We start from the raw sequence: 18,498 nt of genomic DNA on the forward strand, positions 1-18,498 counted from the left end.
TTAAACTCTGTGGGTCTCAGTTTTCTCCCCTATAGTCAGAAGTTTGGATATTATATCCCAGCTCTTGTTATTTTGTGATACGTAATACATCTGAAAATTTGTTTGTTTTTTATCCTCACTACTGTGCTAGGGGCTAGAATTACAGTTCATCTGATTGTGGTCTTGATATAGAGTCCTATATCAAGGGGTAGAAACAGTTCCAGGGTGGCTTGCCTTCTGCCTGACCCAGTTGGTAGGAAATCTGGCATATAATCTATCAGTGTATGTAAAATTTCAATAAAAGTGGGCGTATGGCCTGGAAACATGTTTGGGCTTTGCAGATTTTGTTTATCCATGCCAGTTTCTTTTAAAATGATATGAATAGCTGGACATATAAATATTTGTATATCACTGACTATTTAAAATGGTATAATGAAAGAACTCTTGAGGTTCACAGATTTTGTCATGTCACAATTTACAAGGTTTTTTACTTTCTCTGCATGTGCTTATGAAGGTCTTAAAAGGCAACTCTTTCAGTTGTTGATTTTTTTCTGTCTCTACTTAGTTGGAACAGAAGCTGAAGCACATATTTTGTATGCTTCTGTTTACATGAAATTATAGCGGTTGTGGTATTACCTATGTATTACAAAACCCAGGAAGTGGGGATGCTAGTAGCCCATTCAACTCTGTGCTAGATTGAAGGAGTTAGGCATTAAATTATTTCTGTTGTGATTTCTGGTTCTAAATGGAGCTAATCATAAGATGTTGTAACTATATTTGAGTATTGCTTGGATTTCTTTTTACAGGATGAAGGAGTTGTTAAAGAAATCCCTATTACTCATCATGTTAAGGAAGGATATGAGAAAGCAGATCCTGCACAATTTGAGTTGCTCAAAGTTCTTGGTCAGGGATCCTTTGGAAAGGTAACGAATGCTTTTTTCCCTCATTTGTTTTTCTTTTAAACATTTAGCAAAAATTTGAACACATAGGTAGAAATCTGGTAAATGTGCCATTTCTAAATTATCAAATGATACACACAAAGGAAGGTCTAATGTCACTCCTTTTCTTTTTTTAAATCCCATTTCTTTATACTTCTCTGTAATAATCAATGTTTTCTAATCTCCTGGGATCACTGATTTCTCCAGGACAGTATATAACAGTATATAATAAATATAACTATTTATTTGCTGCCTAAATCAAGAAAGTTTGAGTTTTGTAAAAGACATCTTTCTCTGTTCACGTGCTGTCATGATCTCAGCTCTCTCGGTGATTTTTTTCTTTAGCTCTATCACAGAAGTCAGAATGCATGTATCAATTCATGTATGAATGCATAAATTATTAATCTATCATCTGTTATAAAAAATATGTGAATGTACAGCTATGGTAAGTTCTGGGTAATATAGGGATTGTATAAAACTCCTACCTTCAAAGGGTTTTAATTTCAAGGGAAAAAGCAAAATTGAGAGGATAAACTCTGACACTCATTATTAAAATTGGTTATTCAGTGCTTACTAGTACATGATTATTAGGAAAGAAGTTTATAGGTCTGGTTTGTGAGTTTTGTATACCTAACATCTAAGATACAAAAAATATTACATACAGGTATTAAGTAACAGCATTTAGGAAACAGCAACAACAGCAATTTAAGGGAAGGAAGATAATGAGAAAGCTACTAATTTCTAATTTTAGGCTGGCTGAGATTTAGTTTCAAAGGGGAAAGTAAGGCAGTTGAGCATTGCTTATTTATTATGCTCTGAAATATTTTTAAAAAGACACTTATTGAACACTGGGTTTGTGTATACCACTTTTAAAGTAACATTGATGAATATAAAGTAGACGTTAATTTTCTTAAAGTAATCTGATATCTGTGCGGTATAAAATACAACATGTAAAATATAGAGAAATATTTTCAGGACACAAAAAGGACAGATTAGGGTGGATTATTGTTTGGCAGTGAATTGGTAAAAGAGGTATATGATGACAAGGAGATAGGCTTGAATAGTTACGCTGGGGAGAGTAAAACTAGAAGGAGCTTTTAATAGATGTGTGTATCTGTGTGTGTGGGGGGGGGGGAGTGTATTTATAGAACTGACCTGTAGAGGAGGCATGTGCATCCTGAACACCTTTATTTTTTAAAGTTACTAAAAGTACAGTATTTAAAAAAAATATTTTACATACTATTTTTATGACGTTAATTTTAGAAGAACAGAGATGAATTTCTTTTATATCCCCAATATATAAATGCTTGCATATTGACTTAAATAAAATCTCACCAGGCAAATATTTCAAGCCATTAAAAGTATCTGTCTTGTTATTTGATACACACACACACTTATCCATATGTGTATTTATTTATATCCAGCTTTGTTCCAGAAAGGATTTAAGGCTTTCATAAATGAATACTAAAGAAAATAAAATTAAAAATAAGTGGGGATGATGATGGAAGCAGAAAAATTAGAACAGGAAAGATGAGTTGAAGCCAGGAATAAACTCTGTTGTTCACAAATGCATGGTGTAAAGGCCTCAAAATTTTTGGCCGCATTATAAAGAGGCTGATACATTTAATTGTATGATTATTGACAGAATCTTTAAGAAGTATATCAAACAGACCAGAGAAATTTTTCTTATGGAGCTTCGTAAAGAAAATACAGTATAACATAATGAATATCTTCAATAACATCTTCACACTAAATATAGAAACATGCTGACAAGTTGTCAATGTGGTCCTTAAAAACTTCAGGAAACGTTCAGCTTTGTGCAGGAACTTTGATTTAACAAGGATATCTTAGAAACCCTTTAAAAAAATTCCTAATACTAAAATACAGAATAGTGATCCTTGTGCAGGTCATCAACCAAAGAAATATTAAGCAAGTGGCTTATTTTTTTCTTCCTAGGATGTGAAAACACTTTCTTGTCAGTATTACATCATTTGCGTAGGCATTGTGTGGTTGGGACTTGTTATATGCCAAACCTAGTCAGGAATTTGGCCAAGGCTGTGAATCAGATAAGTGTAGGAGCAATTCCAAGAAACTTTGAGCTGTAGTCTTATTTATAAGTTTTTCTATGAAAGTTCCATTGTTAAAATGCAATAAATGTATTTTAGCATATATAAACTTTGTGACATGAATATCTATCCAATCTATTTAATAAGGAAAAATACTATGAAAATCAGTTATAAAATTGTATTTTAAAGATGCATGTATTATCATAAAAGATGCATATAAAATTCTGTAGTAAGCACATCGAGTAATGTGTGGATTGAAATGAAGTATACCAAACAACTTATGTTGTTGTTGTTGTTTAGTTGCTAAGTCATGCCTGATTCTTTTGTGACCTCATGGGCTATAGCCCACCAGGCTCCTGTGTCCATGGGACTTCCCAGGCAAGAGTACTGGTGTGATTAGTCATTTCCTTCTCCAGGGGATCTTCCCAAGCTCAGGATTAAACCTATGTCTCCTGCTTTGGCAGGCAGATTCTTTACCACTGAGCCACCAAAAGATGCATATAAAATTCTGTAATAAGCACATTAAGTAATGTGTGAATTGAAATAAAGTATACTAAATAACTTACTTATTTTAAAACACAATAAAATAAAACACATGAAAACATCTTTGGCATTGTCAGACTAGCCTTTCATATATTTCACATGTCAAATCATATTTACATAAAGCATACATTTTAACATTCCTTTTTATTTTGTTTGCTTTTGTGATAGTAAAATCTTTAATTTTAGGACTTTAAAATGAATTTTTGAAAATACCAAACCCTTGCCCTCTTAAGTAATTGATCAAGTATATGTGTTTACAACTTAAAATTTCTTTCAGTTGGTCCTTTCTTTCCAATTAGTGTTAAAACTGTGCAGTTTTTCACTTCACTTCAGCCAACAAATACTTCTTAATGAAGTCCATATGACAGAGAGAAAGTATGTTGGAGTAATTCACTCATTCATTTTTCTTTTGAACAATTTCTGAGAATTGGATTAGGTTGGCTGTAAAGAAACCTCTCATGAGGAGAGCTACGTTTTTTGATAACAGTAATTTGAAATCATGCAGCTTCTGTAGTTGATCATGGGAAGAAAGTAGAGTGAGATGATGTTTTCTTATGCTAGGAAAGTTCATTCATTAGACCTGAAAAGAACAAATCAGGTAATGAAAAAGTAAACAATTACTTCCCTAGACTGTGAATGATGGCTTCTATTAGATGCCATATTGAGATATTAGTGAGTGTTTTAAGAGATAGGGGAACAGTGGCCGCTTTGTGTGTCTTTTCAGAAAACCTGGGCTATTGTTTCCTTTCTTTCTTAATTGCCTCTTTTTACTCTCTGTATTCCATTCTTTTCAGCCCCACTAAAGGCTGTGTTCTAGAACAGTAGTTCTCAAAGTGTGATCTTACTACCCTTGGATATCCACAAGACACTTTTAGGGAGTCCTTAAGAACAAGACTGTGTTATAATAATGCTAAGATATTATTTGTAAAGTTTTTGGCACTTTGGCACAATCCAGGAAGTGATTTTAAGCTATCAATAATCATGACCTTCACTGCCACACATAGTTAGAAAAATACAAGTTTTACTTAAGAATGTCCTTGATGAGGTGTTAACAATGATTAGATTTATCAAATATCAATCCTTGAGTATGCTTCTTTTTAATATTGTGGGATGAAATGAGAAGTACCCAAAGTACTTTAGCTGCACACCAAAAAATATGATTGTCTCAAGACAGAATACTTGTGAAGTTTTTTGAACTGTGAGCTACACTAGACACTTTTTTCATGAAATGTCATTTTTCCATGAAAGAATGATTGACAAACTATGATAACTTAAACTTGGGCATTTGGTAGATGTTTTCCTCAAAAATGAATAGAGTGAACCTGTTATTTCATGGAAAACAACTTAGTATTTTAGCCAATGATAAAATTTGAACTTCAAAGCAAAAAAGTAGAATTTTGGCCAATTTTTATTTGCCACTGTGCTCAACATGTTCCCAGTACTCAAAAGACTTTCCTGATGAGATTGCTACTGTCAACATTTGGAAGATCTGCATAACTCAGCGAACCAGTACTTTTGAGTTGACAAACACATGATGTTATCAAATCAGCCATCAGTGCAAAATCCATTCAACATGTCCCACAGACCAGTGGATTATTATGTAAAAGAATATGGACAGTTAATTGATGTGGTCTCAGATTTATCACTGCAACTAATCTTTAAGAAACTTCTACTTGTCAAATTCTTGTGTCATATCAAAGAAGAATAACCACAATTATATGAAAAGGCTATTAAAATACTTTACCCTTTTCCAAATACATAACTGTGTGAAGACTGCTTTTCTTCTTATAATTTAACCAAAGCAGTTTAACTGCAACAGATTGAATGTAGAAGCAGATACAAGAATCCAACTATTTTCTGTTAAGCCAGATATTAGGGACTTGTAGAAATGTAAATCAGTGTCAGTCTTCTCAGTGATATTTTTTGGTTTGTTTTGGAAAAAATAGTCATTTTTATAAAAAAAATTTATATTCACATGTAATAAGTTTATTATTTTTAATCAATAAATACATAGTTAATTTTTGCTGTAATTTATAATACAGTAAATATCAATAATTATAACCCACAAAAACAAAAGTACTTTGGAGTCATCAGTAATTTTTAAGTTTGTAAAAGAATTCTTAAGACCAAAAATAATTGAGAAATGCTTTCTTGGAAGAAACTGAGAAAGATAGTTCTCCTACTTGTAATGGAGTCATCACTCATGAAATGACTTGACTCCTTTGTTGTTAATATCTTGATCATCTGATATTGATTAGAAAAAAAGGAAACTGTTTGTCAACATTTATTTGTCCATGTCATTAAAATGAATGAAAACTAAGTCTGGTACTTAGGGTTAATGCCATTTGCCTAACTTTGACGCTTTTGTGTGTTTATTATGGCAGTTAATTTAATCTGTTTTAAAAACTTATATAGACTGAAATCTGCTATATAAATACATATAAGTCCATGGTTTTTCACTGATGAAATAGTAAGTAATGGTATGCAGTGGATTTGGAGGAAAGGGGGAAAAAAGACTGGTTGGTCTACACACAAAGTATGAGAAGCACTACAATAGATAGTATGAAAACAGATAAAACTGAAATGGTCCTTGAATTTAGGTCTGATACAAGAATAGGAGAAGGAGAGATTAAGTAGTGATTAAATGAACCCCCCCCCCACTTGCCCAGTTGGCTGATATATAATATCACATAGAATATTTGGAATAAAGAATTTCAAGCTCTACCATAGGAAAAAGCCAAAATTACTTAGAAGCTCTCCAATCTGCAGTTTTATGTATACAAACTAGTTAATTTGATCACATTTTAAATTTATCAGCATTTGAATAGAGCTTGTTAGAGTTGAGGATGGCAGGTTGAGGCAGTGAACACTAATTTAAAACTAATTTAAAACCCTTTAGTAGTAAATAACTGTTATGAAACTATAATATACTCATATTCATCTTCATAATTGAGGCTTTTTGAAACTTACCTTTTAATGAATCATTTCTTGGTTTGAAAATATGAGAAATTATTACTTTAAGCTTACTCAGTAACTTTCATTTTTTTATTGAAATATTCGCCATCATGATTCTTTCACTTGGCAGATAGATAAGAATTGCCTCTGATATCTCATTAGAAAATAAAGTGAAAATTTTAGCCCCTCATTCTTCTCTGACTCTTTGCGACCCCATGGAGTGTAGCCCTCCAGGCTCCTCTGTCCATGGAATTCTCCAGCAAGAATACTGAAGTGGGTTGCATTTTCCTCCTTGTCTTCATGAGCCAGGTGTGGACCTGGGTCTCCTGCATCGCAGGCAGATTCTTTACTGTCTGAGTCACCAGAGAAGCCCTATTAGAAAATAAAATACCTGGTAGCTTCTAAAATGGACCAATAGGAAACTAGAAATGAAGGTGTCAAATTAACAGTAATTAGATTTGTTTGCTCCATATTAAGAAAACAAAAAGGAACTTGTGTCTTACAAGGAGCTCCCTTAGTTCAAATTGTCTTTCATTATATTATTTATCTCTTATATCACAAACTTCTCAAATGTTCTTTTAAATTTTCTTTTCCACAGTAGGATGTATGAGCATGTGATTTACTAAGTGAATGAAAGTGAGAAAGTGTAAACTAAGTATAATTTATAGGGAAAAGTATATCTTTATACAATTAGAGAATATGTAAGGCTATTTGTATATGCTAATGTATATGTATAGCAGGAATGGCTTGGGGTGTGAATTTCACTTTTTAAATTTTAATTCTCTTATTAGGTATTTCTCGTTAGAAAGAAGACCGGTCCTGATGCTGGACAACTCTATGCAATGAAGGTGTTAAAAAAAGCTTCTTTAAAAGGTAGAAGATCAGAAAGCTTATTAAAATAGAACTTGGTAAAGCTTGTTTTAAGAAATGTGCTATGTATTGCCTATAAGGGTAGATTTAGTTTCCTTTTAGCATTAGTAATTGTTACAGCTTTCTAGTGGTAAGTGATATTTCTAGGTTTGATATTGACATATACCCTAATTTAGTGAGAGTGTATCCTGGTAAAAAAATAATTAATGGGATAAAAAGTGATATATTTTATTTAATTTAAAGTGAACTTATTTTATTAAACTATATTCTTTTTCTTCAAGATTCTTATTTTTTCTGTTCCATCTGTTGGTATTACATATTGAGAAGGCACAGCCACCTGCATACACTTATATACACTGTCTTCCAGGCTGTGATAACAATAACACTGTGCTCAGTTTTAGTCAGCGAACTCATTTGAATACTAATATATAATGTTTATCCGCCAAATAACACTGTGGCACTTAACCCATCTCTAGATCTAAACTGAATTTGTTAGCTTTTATACTGTGGTAATTACTGCCTAAGAATATTGACTTCAAATTCAGGCACTTACAAAGTTATATTATAAATTTCTGTATTTGTGTTTGGTGAATTATTGATGGGATCTCTACTGAAATTATATACAAGAACAATATACTCTACCCTTCTGTAATTTTTAGTTCGAGACAGAATTCGGACAAAGATGGAGAGGGATATACTGGTGGAAGTAAATCATCCATTTATTGTCAAATTGCACTATGGTATGTAATCTTTTTAAAAAAAATATGGAATTAGAGAACTAATATTTCCTTTCAGACAATAATGTAACTTAAGATAAATACTTCAAACAGGAAATAAATATGGAATGATTTAATACTTTCAACTATGTAAAACATACTTATCTGAAATAAGAATTAATATCCAGCTTTTAGTTGTATTTCCTATATTTGTTGGTTAACTTGTCTAAGGTAACAAGATAGTGTCTTTTGACTACTTGTCTAGTAGAATTTCTGTACTCTACTAGGCTATACCTCTAGGGATCTTAGGCTATAAACTACTGTGATAATTTATTCAAAACATTCTTGTGTTTGAATGGGTTCCTCTTACATGTTCATAATGATCATATTCCTCATCCTGTTGAAGAGGACCATATGGTATGCTAGTCTATTTGAGTTATTTTTTTCTTATATTTAGAGGGAGAGGAATACTAGTGAGAAGAAATAGGTACAATGGAAAGAACATGAATTTGGAGTCAAAGATTTCTGAGGCTTTTTTTTTTAGTTGAGGTATAGTTGATTTACAGTATTATGTTTCAGGTGTACACTATAGTGATTTACAATTTTCGAGGTTATATTCCATGTATACTTATTATAAAATATTTGTTACATTCCCTGTGTTATTCTATATATCCTTGTAGCTTATTTATTTTATACATAGTAGTTTGTACCTCTTAATCCCATACCCCTATCTTGCCACTTTTCCCTACCTTTCCCCGTTGGTAACCACTAGTTTGTTCTCCATAAGTTTGTTCCTTTTTTGTTAAATTCACTAATTTATTTTTTGATTCCAAATGTAAGTGATATCATCCACTATTTGTCTTTGTAAGACATATTTCACTAATCAAAATACCCTCTAAGCCCATCCATGTTCTTGTAAATGACAATATTTCATTATTTTTTATGGGTGAGTAATACTCCATTGTGTATGTGTGTGTAGATGTATGTATGTGTGTGTGTGTGTATGTATATACATATATATTTTCCACATCTTTATTCAATACATTTACCTGTTGATGGATACTTAGGTTGCTTCCATATCTTGTGTACTATAAAAAATTCTGCTGTGAACATTGTGGTGCATACATTTTTTTGTGGCAATATTTTCATTTTCTTCAGATATATACCCAAGTGTGGAATTGCTGAGTTATATTTTTATTCTTTTGAGGAACCTTCATACTGTTTTCCACAGTGCTTGCACCAATTTACATAACTTCTGACAGTGTACAAAGGTTTCATTTTGTCCACATCCTTTCCAACATTTGTTATTTGTAGTCTTTTTCATGATATACATTTTTGATAGATGTATCAAAAGTCATTTTTAATGAGATGGTATCTCATTGGGGTTTTGATACAGTGATGATTAGTGATATTGAACATCTTTTCATGTGCTAGTTGGCCATCTGTATGTCTTCTTTGGAAAAATGTCTATTCAGGTCTTCTGCCCATTTTTTTAATTGGGTTGTTTGTTTTTTTGATGATGAGATGTATAGGCTGTTTATATATTTTGAATATTAGCTCCTTATTAGTCATATCATTTGAAAATATTTTTTCCAATTTAGTAGGTTGTCTTTTCATTTTGTTGATGGTTTCCTTTGCTTTGCTAGAGCTTTTCATTTTAATTAGGTCTGACCTGTATTTTTGCTTCTGTTTCCTTTGCCTTAGGAGAGAAATCCCAAAAAACACTGCTTTGATTTATGTCAAAGAGTGTTCTACCTATGTTCTCTTCTAGAAGTTTTATGGTTTATGGTCTTACATTTAGGTCTTTAATCCATTTTGAGTTTATTTTTATATATGATGTTAGAAAATTTCATTCTTTTACATGCAACAGTCCTGTTTTCCCAGCACCACTTACGGAAGAGACTCCTTTTTTCTCTTTTGTATATTCTTGTCAACTTTGTTGCAGATTAATCGATCATAGGTGTGTGGGTTTATTTCTGGGCTCTCTATTCTGTTCCATTGATTTATATGTCTCTATTTATGTCAGTGCATACTGTTTTGATTTCTGTAGCTTTTAGTATGATCTGAAGTTAGGAAGTGTGATGCCTCTAGCTTTGTTCTTCTTTTTCATGATTGTTTTGGCTATTCAGCGTCTTCGGTATTTCCATACAAATTTTAAAATTACTTGTTCTGGTTCTGTGAAAAATGCCATTGGTATTTCAGTGGGGATTGCATTTAATCTTTAGATTGCTTTGGGCAGTATGGTCATTTTAACTATTATTCTTCCAACCCATGCAGTTCTGAATTTTAATAATGGCTCCGTTGCCAATTTATTGTATGCATGAGATTATGGCATTTAACTTCCCTGGGAAATTCAAAGGCACAATTACTGATTCAGTCTACTATGTTGCTCTCAGTTTTTGAAATTTAGAAGAATAGCAGCCATTGATTTTATTTTTAGGTAATTTTGACAAATATGCATTGTAGTACTCAACTCTCTATTAAAAAAATCTGGAATTTTTCACCCGTTATTCTTTCATCCCCCATTACCCAAATGGAATGAAAGTAGTAGTAATATCTAAAGATCTCCTTCCTTGAATCTCTAGGATATCATTAGATTAATCACTAAACACCAGTTTTATGCAAAATATTCTGTTAAAATCAGTAGGCTCTAGAGGGGATATAATCTCTGATCTTAAGAAATTTATAATGTATATGGAACACAGACATATAAGACCAATTAATTTTATAAATCAAAATGGATTAAGGTACCATAAGATATAAATAAAGTACAATGAGATCTCAAAAATAGTAGCCAGTAATTCTGATGGGGAAGAGTGTAAGGACGCTGTGGGGAAATATGAAAAGGAGGAAGTCCTTAATAGAAGAAAGTCTCTTAATAGAAGAAAGAGGGGGTGACATTTTTGTTGACCTTGACTGAATTAGTAGATTTTCAATAGATGGGGAGGTGGTGTTCAGGCAATTGCAGTAGATTATGGTGCTTCATAAATGAGGAAAATGGTGATGTTACAAGTTTCTGTGCAGAGCTACATGTAGAACATCTGATATATTCTGGAAAGGGGATTATAGCTTTTCAACACTAGTTTTAATTTTGAAATAATGTTATCCAATAATGGACCATGTAAGTAAATGGTTAATTTCAGTATAGTGTTCAGTGATAAAATTTTAAACAGCTATATTAAGTAAAAAGTATACTAAGCTTTGTAAGCCTTAAAAATTGTTATGTCTGCATTTTAATTTCTAATTAGCCTTTCAGACTGAAGGGAAGCTGTATTTAATATTGGATTTTCTCAGGGGAGGAGATGTCTTCACAAGATTATCCAAAGAGGTGAGTATTTGTAAGTTTTTGCTATATTTTATTGAAATAAAACTAAGACATTGTTTTTGTTGTTTTGCTAATTACTTTTTGCTATGGAAATTTTAAATATTCTTTTTTTTGGTTATATAATATTTCACGAATGTGCCAGTTAATGGCATTTTCTGACTGTCATTTAAATAATTTCAATGTGTTACTCATTTTTCTCTTAGGAAAAAGATCAGTATAAATAACTGGATGAAGTAGATAGGGACAAGCCGAGGACTTTGGCTACTCAAGCTACCAAAATGCCTTTGGGAGTAAGCTTTAATTTATTCATGTTTAGAACAGCTTTAGCGAGGTACAGTTGACATGCAACAAACTGTACTTACTAAAGTACATGCTTTGATAAATTTTGACATTTGTGTAAACTTAATAAACCATCACTACAATAAAAATAATTAGTTTATCCATTGCCCCCAACAGTTTTCTTGTGTTCTTTTGTAATGCTTCCCTCCTGCCCAACCACTACTGAATCTGCTTTCTGTTACTATTCAGTTTGCATGTTCTAAGACTTTATATAAATGAAATCTTATGGTATGTATTGTTTTTTTGTCTGGCTTATTTAGCTTAGCATAATTATTTTGAGATTCATTCAAGCTGTGGCATGCATCAATAGTTCATTTTTATTGCTGAGTGGTATTCCACTGTATAGATACACAATGATTTGTCTATTCATTCACTTGTTGATGGATATACATTTTTTGCAATTTTTGGATAATACTAGTAAAGCTACTAGAAACGTTCATGTATGGACATATGCTTTTGTTTTTCATGGTTATATATCTGAGAATATAATGACTAGGTTATATAGTAGGTCTATATTTTAACTTATTTTAAAGATACTGTCAAGCTCTTTTCCAAAGAAGTTGTATAATTTTTGCATTCTCACCAGCAGTATATGAGAGTTTCAGTTGTTCCACAATCTTACCAACACTTGGTTTGGTCAGTCTTGTTTTAATTTTGTGTATCATCATAAGTGTATGATGATACCTTATTGTGGTTTTGAATTTTTATAGCCTTAATGATTAATGATGTTGAACATCTCTTCATGTGCTTATTTGACATGTATGTGTCTTTTTTTTATAAAATGTCTGTTTAAATCTTTGGCCCATTTTTTATTGGGTATTTTTTGTTACTAAATTTTGAAAGTCTTGATATATTTTAAATGCTGGTCCTTTATCATGTATGTTTGAAAATATTTTCTTCTGGTCTATTGTTTATCCTTTCATTCTCTTTAACAGTGTCTTTCAAAAAGCAGAAGTTCTTAGTTCTGATGATGTCTAATTTATAATACTTTTTTCCTTTTATGAATGATAGTTTTTGGTGTCCTGTTTAAAGAATATTTGCCTCATCCCAGGTCACAAAGATTTTCTCTTATGTTTTCTAGAAGTTTTCAAGTTTTTGGTTTTGCATTTATGTTTATAATCAATTTTGAGTTCCTTTTCATATATGATGATAAGTATATGTTACGGTCCTTTTTTTACAGTTATCCATGTTTTACTGATACATAAGAAATGTAGAACTGTATTTGAGTTTTGAAAATAGAATCCTTTTTATTTCAGGCATTTTTTAAAACTTTTAATTTGGAATTTGGGTATAGCTGATTAATAATGTTGTGATAGTTTCAGGTGAACAGCTGAAGGAACTCAACCATACATCTTGTCCTCTTTTTGCATATAGATATCTCATTGTTTTAGCATCATCATTGGAAAAGACTGTGCTTTCTTCCCCCTTATGGATCACAGTCATTTTTGGCAAAGGGGCTTGTGTAACTCAATGAAACTATGAGCCATACTGTGCAGGGCTATCCAAGATGGACGGGTCATAGTGAAGAGTTCTGACAAAATGTGATCCACTGGTGGAAGAAATGGCAAACAGTGCCAGTAGTCTTGCCCTGAGAATCCCATGAACACTATGAAAAGGGAAAAAATAAATAGAAAATGGCACTGGAAATTGAGCCCCCCAAGGTTGGAAGGTGTCCATTATGCTATTGGGGAAGAGCAGAGGGCAATTACTAGTAGCTCCAGAAAGAATGAAGCGACTGTGCCAAATTGGAAAAGATGCTCAGTTGTGGATGTGTTTGGTGGTGAAAGTAAAAGTTCGATGCACAACAGTATTTCATAGGAACCTGATGTTAGGTTCATGAATCAAGGGAAATTTGACATGGTCAAGCAGAAGATGGTGAGTTTGAACACTGGCATCTTCGAAATCACTGAACTAAAATGGACAGGAATGGGTGTGACCATTATATCTACTACTGTGGGCAGGAATCCCATAGAAGAAATGGAGTAACCCTCATAGTCAACAAAAGAGTCCAAAATGCAGTACTTGGGTACGATCTCAAAAGCGACAGAATGATCTTGGTTCGTTTCCAAAGCAAACCATTCAACATCAGAGTAATCCAAGTCTATGTCCCAATCACTGATGCCAAAGAAGCTGAAGTGGACTGGTTCTATGAAGGCTTACAACACCTTCTAAAACTAAAACACCTTCTAAAACATCAAAAAAGATATCCTTTTCATCATAGGGGGATTGCACTGCAAAAGTAGGAAGTCAAGAGATACTCAGAATAACACGCAAGTTTGGTCTTGGAGTAAAAAATGAAGCAGGGGAAAGGCTAACAGAGCTTTGTTAAGAGAACATGCTGGTTGTAGCAAACACCTTTTGCCAAAACCGAAGAGACAACTTTATATGTGGAAATCACCAGATCGTCAATACCAAAATCATATTGATGATGTTCTTTGAAACTTAAGATGGAGAAGCTCTATACAGCCAGCAAAAACAAGACATGGAGCTAACATGAGCTCCTTATTGGAAAATTCAGGCTTAAATTTAAGATGTGGGGAAAAGCACTAGGCCATTCAAAGTGTGAGTCGCTGAGTCATGTCTGACTCTTTGTGGTCCGAGGGACTGTAGCCTGCCATACTCGTGTGTCCTTGGGATTCTGCAGGCAAGAATACTGGAGTGAGTTGCTGTTCTCTTCTCTAGGGCATCTTCCTGACCCAGAGATTGAACCCAGGTATCCTGCATTGCAGGCAGATTCATTACTGTCTGAGCCACCAGGGAAGCCATTCGTGTATGACCTAAATCAGATCCCTTCTGATTATATAGTGGAAGTGATGAATAAATTTATGGGATTAGATCTGGTAGACAGAGCGCCTGAAGTTTATGGATGAGCGTTAGTAACATTGTACAGGAGGCAGTGACCAAAACCAACCTAAAGAAAAAGATATGCAATAAGGCAAAGTGGTTTTCCAAGGAGGCTTCACAAATACCTGAGAAAAGAAGAGAAATGAAAGGCAAAGGGGAAAGGGAAAGCTTTACCTAACGGAATGCAAGTTCTAGAGAATAGCACAGAGAGATAAGAAGGCCTTCTTAAATAAATAATGCAAAGAAATAGAGGAAAACAATAGAATGGGAAAGACTAGAGATCTCTTCAGGAAAACTGGAGATATCAAGGGAACATTTCATGCAAGAATGGGCGTGATAAAGGACAGAAATGGTAAGAACCTAACAGAAGCAGAAGAAATTAAGAAGAGGTGGGAAGAATACACAGAAGAACTAGGAAAAATGGCCTTAATGACCCAGATAATCACAGTGAGGTGGTCACTCATCTAGAGCCAGACATCCTAGAGTTTGAAGTAAGTTGTGTCTTAGGAAGCATTACTATTAACAAAGCTGGTGGAGGTGATGGAATTACAGTTGAGCTCTTTCAAATCCTAAAAGATGATGCTGTTAAGGCACTGAACGCCTTAACAGCTAATTGGAAAACTCACCAGTGGCCATAGAACTGGAAAAGATCAGTTTTCATTCAAATCCCAAAGAAGGACAATGCCAAAGAATGTTCAAACTATCATACAGCTGCTCTCATTTCACATGCTAGCAAAGTAATGTTCAAAATCCTTCAAAGTAGGCTTCCACAATATATAAGCCAAGAACTTCCAAATGTATAGGCTGGGTTTCAAAGAGGCAGAGGAACCAGAGATCAAATTGCCAACATCCATTGGATCATAGGGAAAGCACAGAAATTCCAGAAAATCATTTACTTCTGTTTCATTGAATATGTGAAAGCTTTTTGACTCTGTGGATCACAACAAACTCTGGAAAATTCTTCAAGAAATGGGAAAACCACACCACCTTACCTGTCCACTGAGAAATCTGTATGTGGGTCAAGAATCAACAGTTAGAACCAGACTTGGAACAACTGACTGGTTAAAAATTGGGAAGGAGTACATCAAGGCTATATATTGTCACCCTGCTTGTTTAACTTATATGCAGAGTACATCATGCAAAATGCTAGGCTGGATGACTCATAAGCTAGAATCAAGATTGCCAGAAAAGATGTCAACAACCTCAGATATGCAGATGATACCACTCTAATGGCAGAAAGCAAAGGGGAACTAAAGAGCCTCTTGATGAAAGTAAAGAGGAGAGTGAAAAACCTGCCTTGAAACTCAGTATTCAATAAACTAAGGTCATGGCATTTGGTCCCAACACTTTATGGCAAATAGAAGGGGGGGGAAATGAAAGCCAAGACAGATTTTCTTTTCTTTGGCTCCATAATCACTGCTGACAGTGACTTCAGCCATGAAATTAAGGGTACTTGCTCCTTGGAAGGAAAGAAGTGACAAACCTAGATAGCATATTAAAAAGCAGAAATATTATTTTGTTGATAAAGATCTGTATAGTCAGAGCTATGGTTTTTCCAATAGTCATGTTCAGTTAAGTTCAGTTGCTCAGTGATGTCTTACTCTTTGTGACCCCATGGACTGCAGCATGCTAGGCTTCCCTGTCCATTACCAACTTCTGGAGCTTGCTCAGATTCATGTCCGTTGAGTTGATGATGCCATCCAACCATCTCTTCCTCTGTCATCCCCTTCTCCTCCTCCTGCCTTCAATCTTTCCCAGCATCAGAGTCTTTTCAAATGAGTCAGTTGTTCACATCAGGTGGCCAAAATATTGGCGTTTCAGCTTCAGCATCAGTCCTTCCAGTGAATATTCAGGACTGATTTCCTTTAGGATGGCCTGGTTGGACCTCCTTGCAGTCCAAAGGACTCTCAAGAGTCTTCTCCAACACCACAGTTCAAAAGCATCAATTCTTTGGCTTCTCAGCTTTCTTTATGGTCCAGCTATCACATCCATACATGACTACTGGAAAAACCACAGCTTTGACTAGACGGAACGTTGTCAGCAAAGTAATGTCTCTGCTTTTTAATATGCTCTCTAGGTTGGTCATAGCTTTTCTTCCAAGGAGCAAGCGTCTTTTAATTTCGTGGCTGCAGTCACCATCTGCCGTGATTTTGGGGCCCCCAAAAATAAAGTTTCTCACTGTTTTCATTGTTTCCTCATCTATTTGCAATGAAATGACGGGACCAGGGCCATGATCTGAGTTTTTTGAATATTGAGCTTTAAGCCAACTTTTTTTCTCTCCTTTATTTATTTATTTATTTTTTTTCAGTGGGTTTTGTCATACATTGATATGAATCAGCCATAGATTTACACGTATTCCCCATCCCGATCCCCGGTCCCACCTCCCTCTCCACCCGATTCCTCTGGGTCTTCCCAGTGCACCAGGCCTGAGCACTTGTCTCATGCATCCCACCTGGGCTGGTGATCTGTTTCACCATAGATAATATACATGCTGTTCTTTCGATACATCCCACCCTCACCTTCTCCCACAGAGTTCAAAAGTCTGTTCTGTATTTCTGTGTCTCTTTTTCTGTTTTGCATATAGGGTTATTGTTACCATCTTTCTAAATTCCATATATATGTGTTAGTATGCTGTAATGTTCTTTATCTTTCTGGCTTACTTCACTCTGTATAATGGGCTCCAGTTTCATCCATCTCATTAGAACTGATTCAAATGAATTCTTTTTAACGGCTGAGTAATATTCCATGGTGTATATGTACACCAACTATTTGACTCTTCTCTTTCACTTTCATCAAGAAACTCTTTAGTTCTTTGCTTTCTGCCATAAGGGTGGTGTCATCTGCGTATCTGAGGTCATTGATATTTCTCTTGGCAATCTTGATTCCAGCTTGTGCTTCATCCAGCCCAGAATTTCGCATGATGTACTCTGCATATAAGATAAATAAGCAGGGTGACAGTATACAGCCTTGACGTACTCCTTTCCCAATTTGGAACCAGTCTGTTGTTCCATGTCTGGTTCTAGCTATTGCTTCTTGACCTGCATACAGATTTCTCACAAGGCAGGTCAGGTGGTCTGGTATTCCCATCTCTTGAAGAATTTTCCACATTTTGTTGGGATCCGCACAGTGCAAGGCTTTGACATAGTCAATAAAGCAGAAGTAGATGTTTTTCTGGAACTCTCTTGCTTTTTTGATGGTCCATAGCATGTTGGCAATTTGATCTCTGGTTCCTCTGCCTTTTCTAAAACCAGCTTGAACATCTGGAAGTTCACGGTTCACGTACTGTTGAAGCCTGGCTTGGAGAATTTTAAGCATTACTTTTTTGGCGTGTGAGATGAGTACCATTTTGCGGTAGTTTGAACATTCTTTGGCATTGCCTTTCTTTGGGATTGGAATGAAAACTGACCTTTTCCAGTCCTGTGGCCACTGCTGAGTTTTCCAAATTTGTTGGCATATTTAGTGCAGCACTTTCACAGCATCATCTTTTAGGATTTGAAATAGCTCAACTGGAATTCTGTCACCTCCACTAGCTTTGTTCACGGTGATGCTTTGACCCACTTGATTTTGCATTCCAGGATGTGTGGCTCTAGGTGAGTGATCATATCATCGTGGTTATCTGAGTCATGAAGATCTTTTACAGATGTGAAATTTGGACTATAAAGCAGGCTGAACACTGACAAATTTATGCTTTCAAATTGTGGTGCTTGAGAAGACTCATGAGACTCCCTTGGACTGCAAGGAAATCAAGCCAGTCAATCCTAAAGAAAATCATCACCTGAATATTCACTGGAAGTACTGATGCTGAAGCTTCAGGTCTGTGGCCACCTGTTGTGAAGGAGCAACTCATTGGAAAAGACCCTGTTGCTGGGGAATGTAGAAGGCAATAGAGAAGATGGTGGCAGAGAATGAGATAGTTGAATAAT

The 18,498-nt window shown here is 34.6% G+C and overlaps 1 protein-coding gene across 10 annotated transcripts in view; it reads left to right on the forward strand.

Annotated features, from left to right (window-relative positions):
* RPS6KA6 (ribosomal protein S6 kinase A6) overlaps positions 1–18,498 on the forward strand; it is a 174,080-nt gene that overhangs the window by 53,537 nt on the left and 102,045 nt on the right. For all 10 annotated transcript variants that reach the window (XM_061135966.1, XM_061135967.1, XM_061135965.1 and 7 more), the window contains 4 exons: positions 786–902; positions 7,273–7,354; positions 8,011–8,091; positions 11,316–11,395. In XM_061135966.1, the coding sequence (XP_060991949.1) occupies positions 786–902; positions 7,273–7,354; positions 8,011–8,091; positions 11,316–11,395 (360 nt within the window). The remainder of the gene's footprint in view (positions 1–785; positions 903–7,272; positions 7,355–8,010; positions 8,092–11,315; positions 11,396–18,498) is intronic.

This window comes from Dama dama, chromosome X (assembly GCF_033118175.1).
Source record: "Dama dama isolate Ldn47 chromosome X, ASM3311817v1, whole genome shotgun sequence".
Classification (NCBI taxonomy): domain Eukaryota; kingdom Metazoa; phylum Chordata; class Mammalia; order Artiodactyla; family Cervidae; genus Dama; species Dama dama.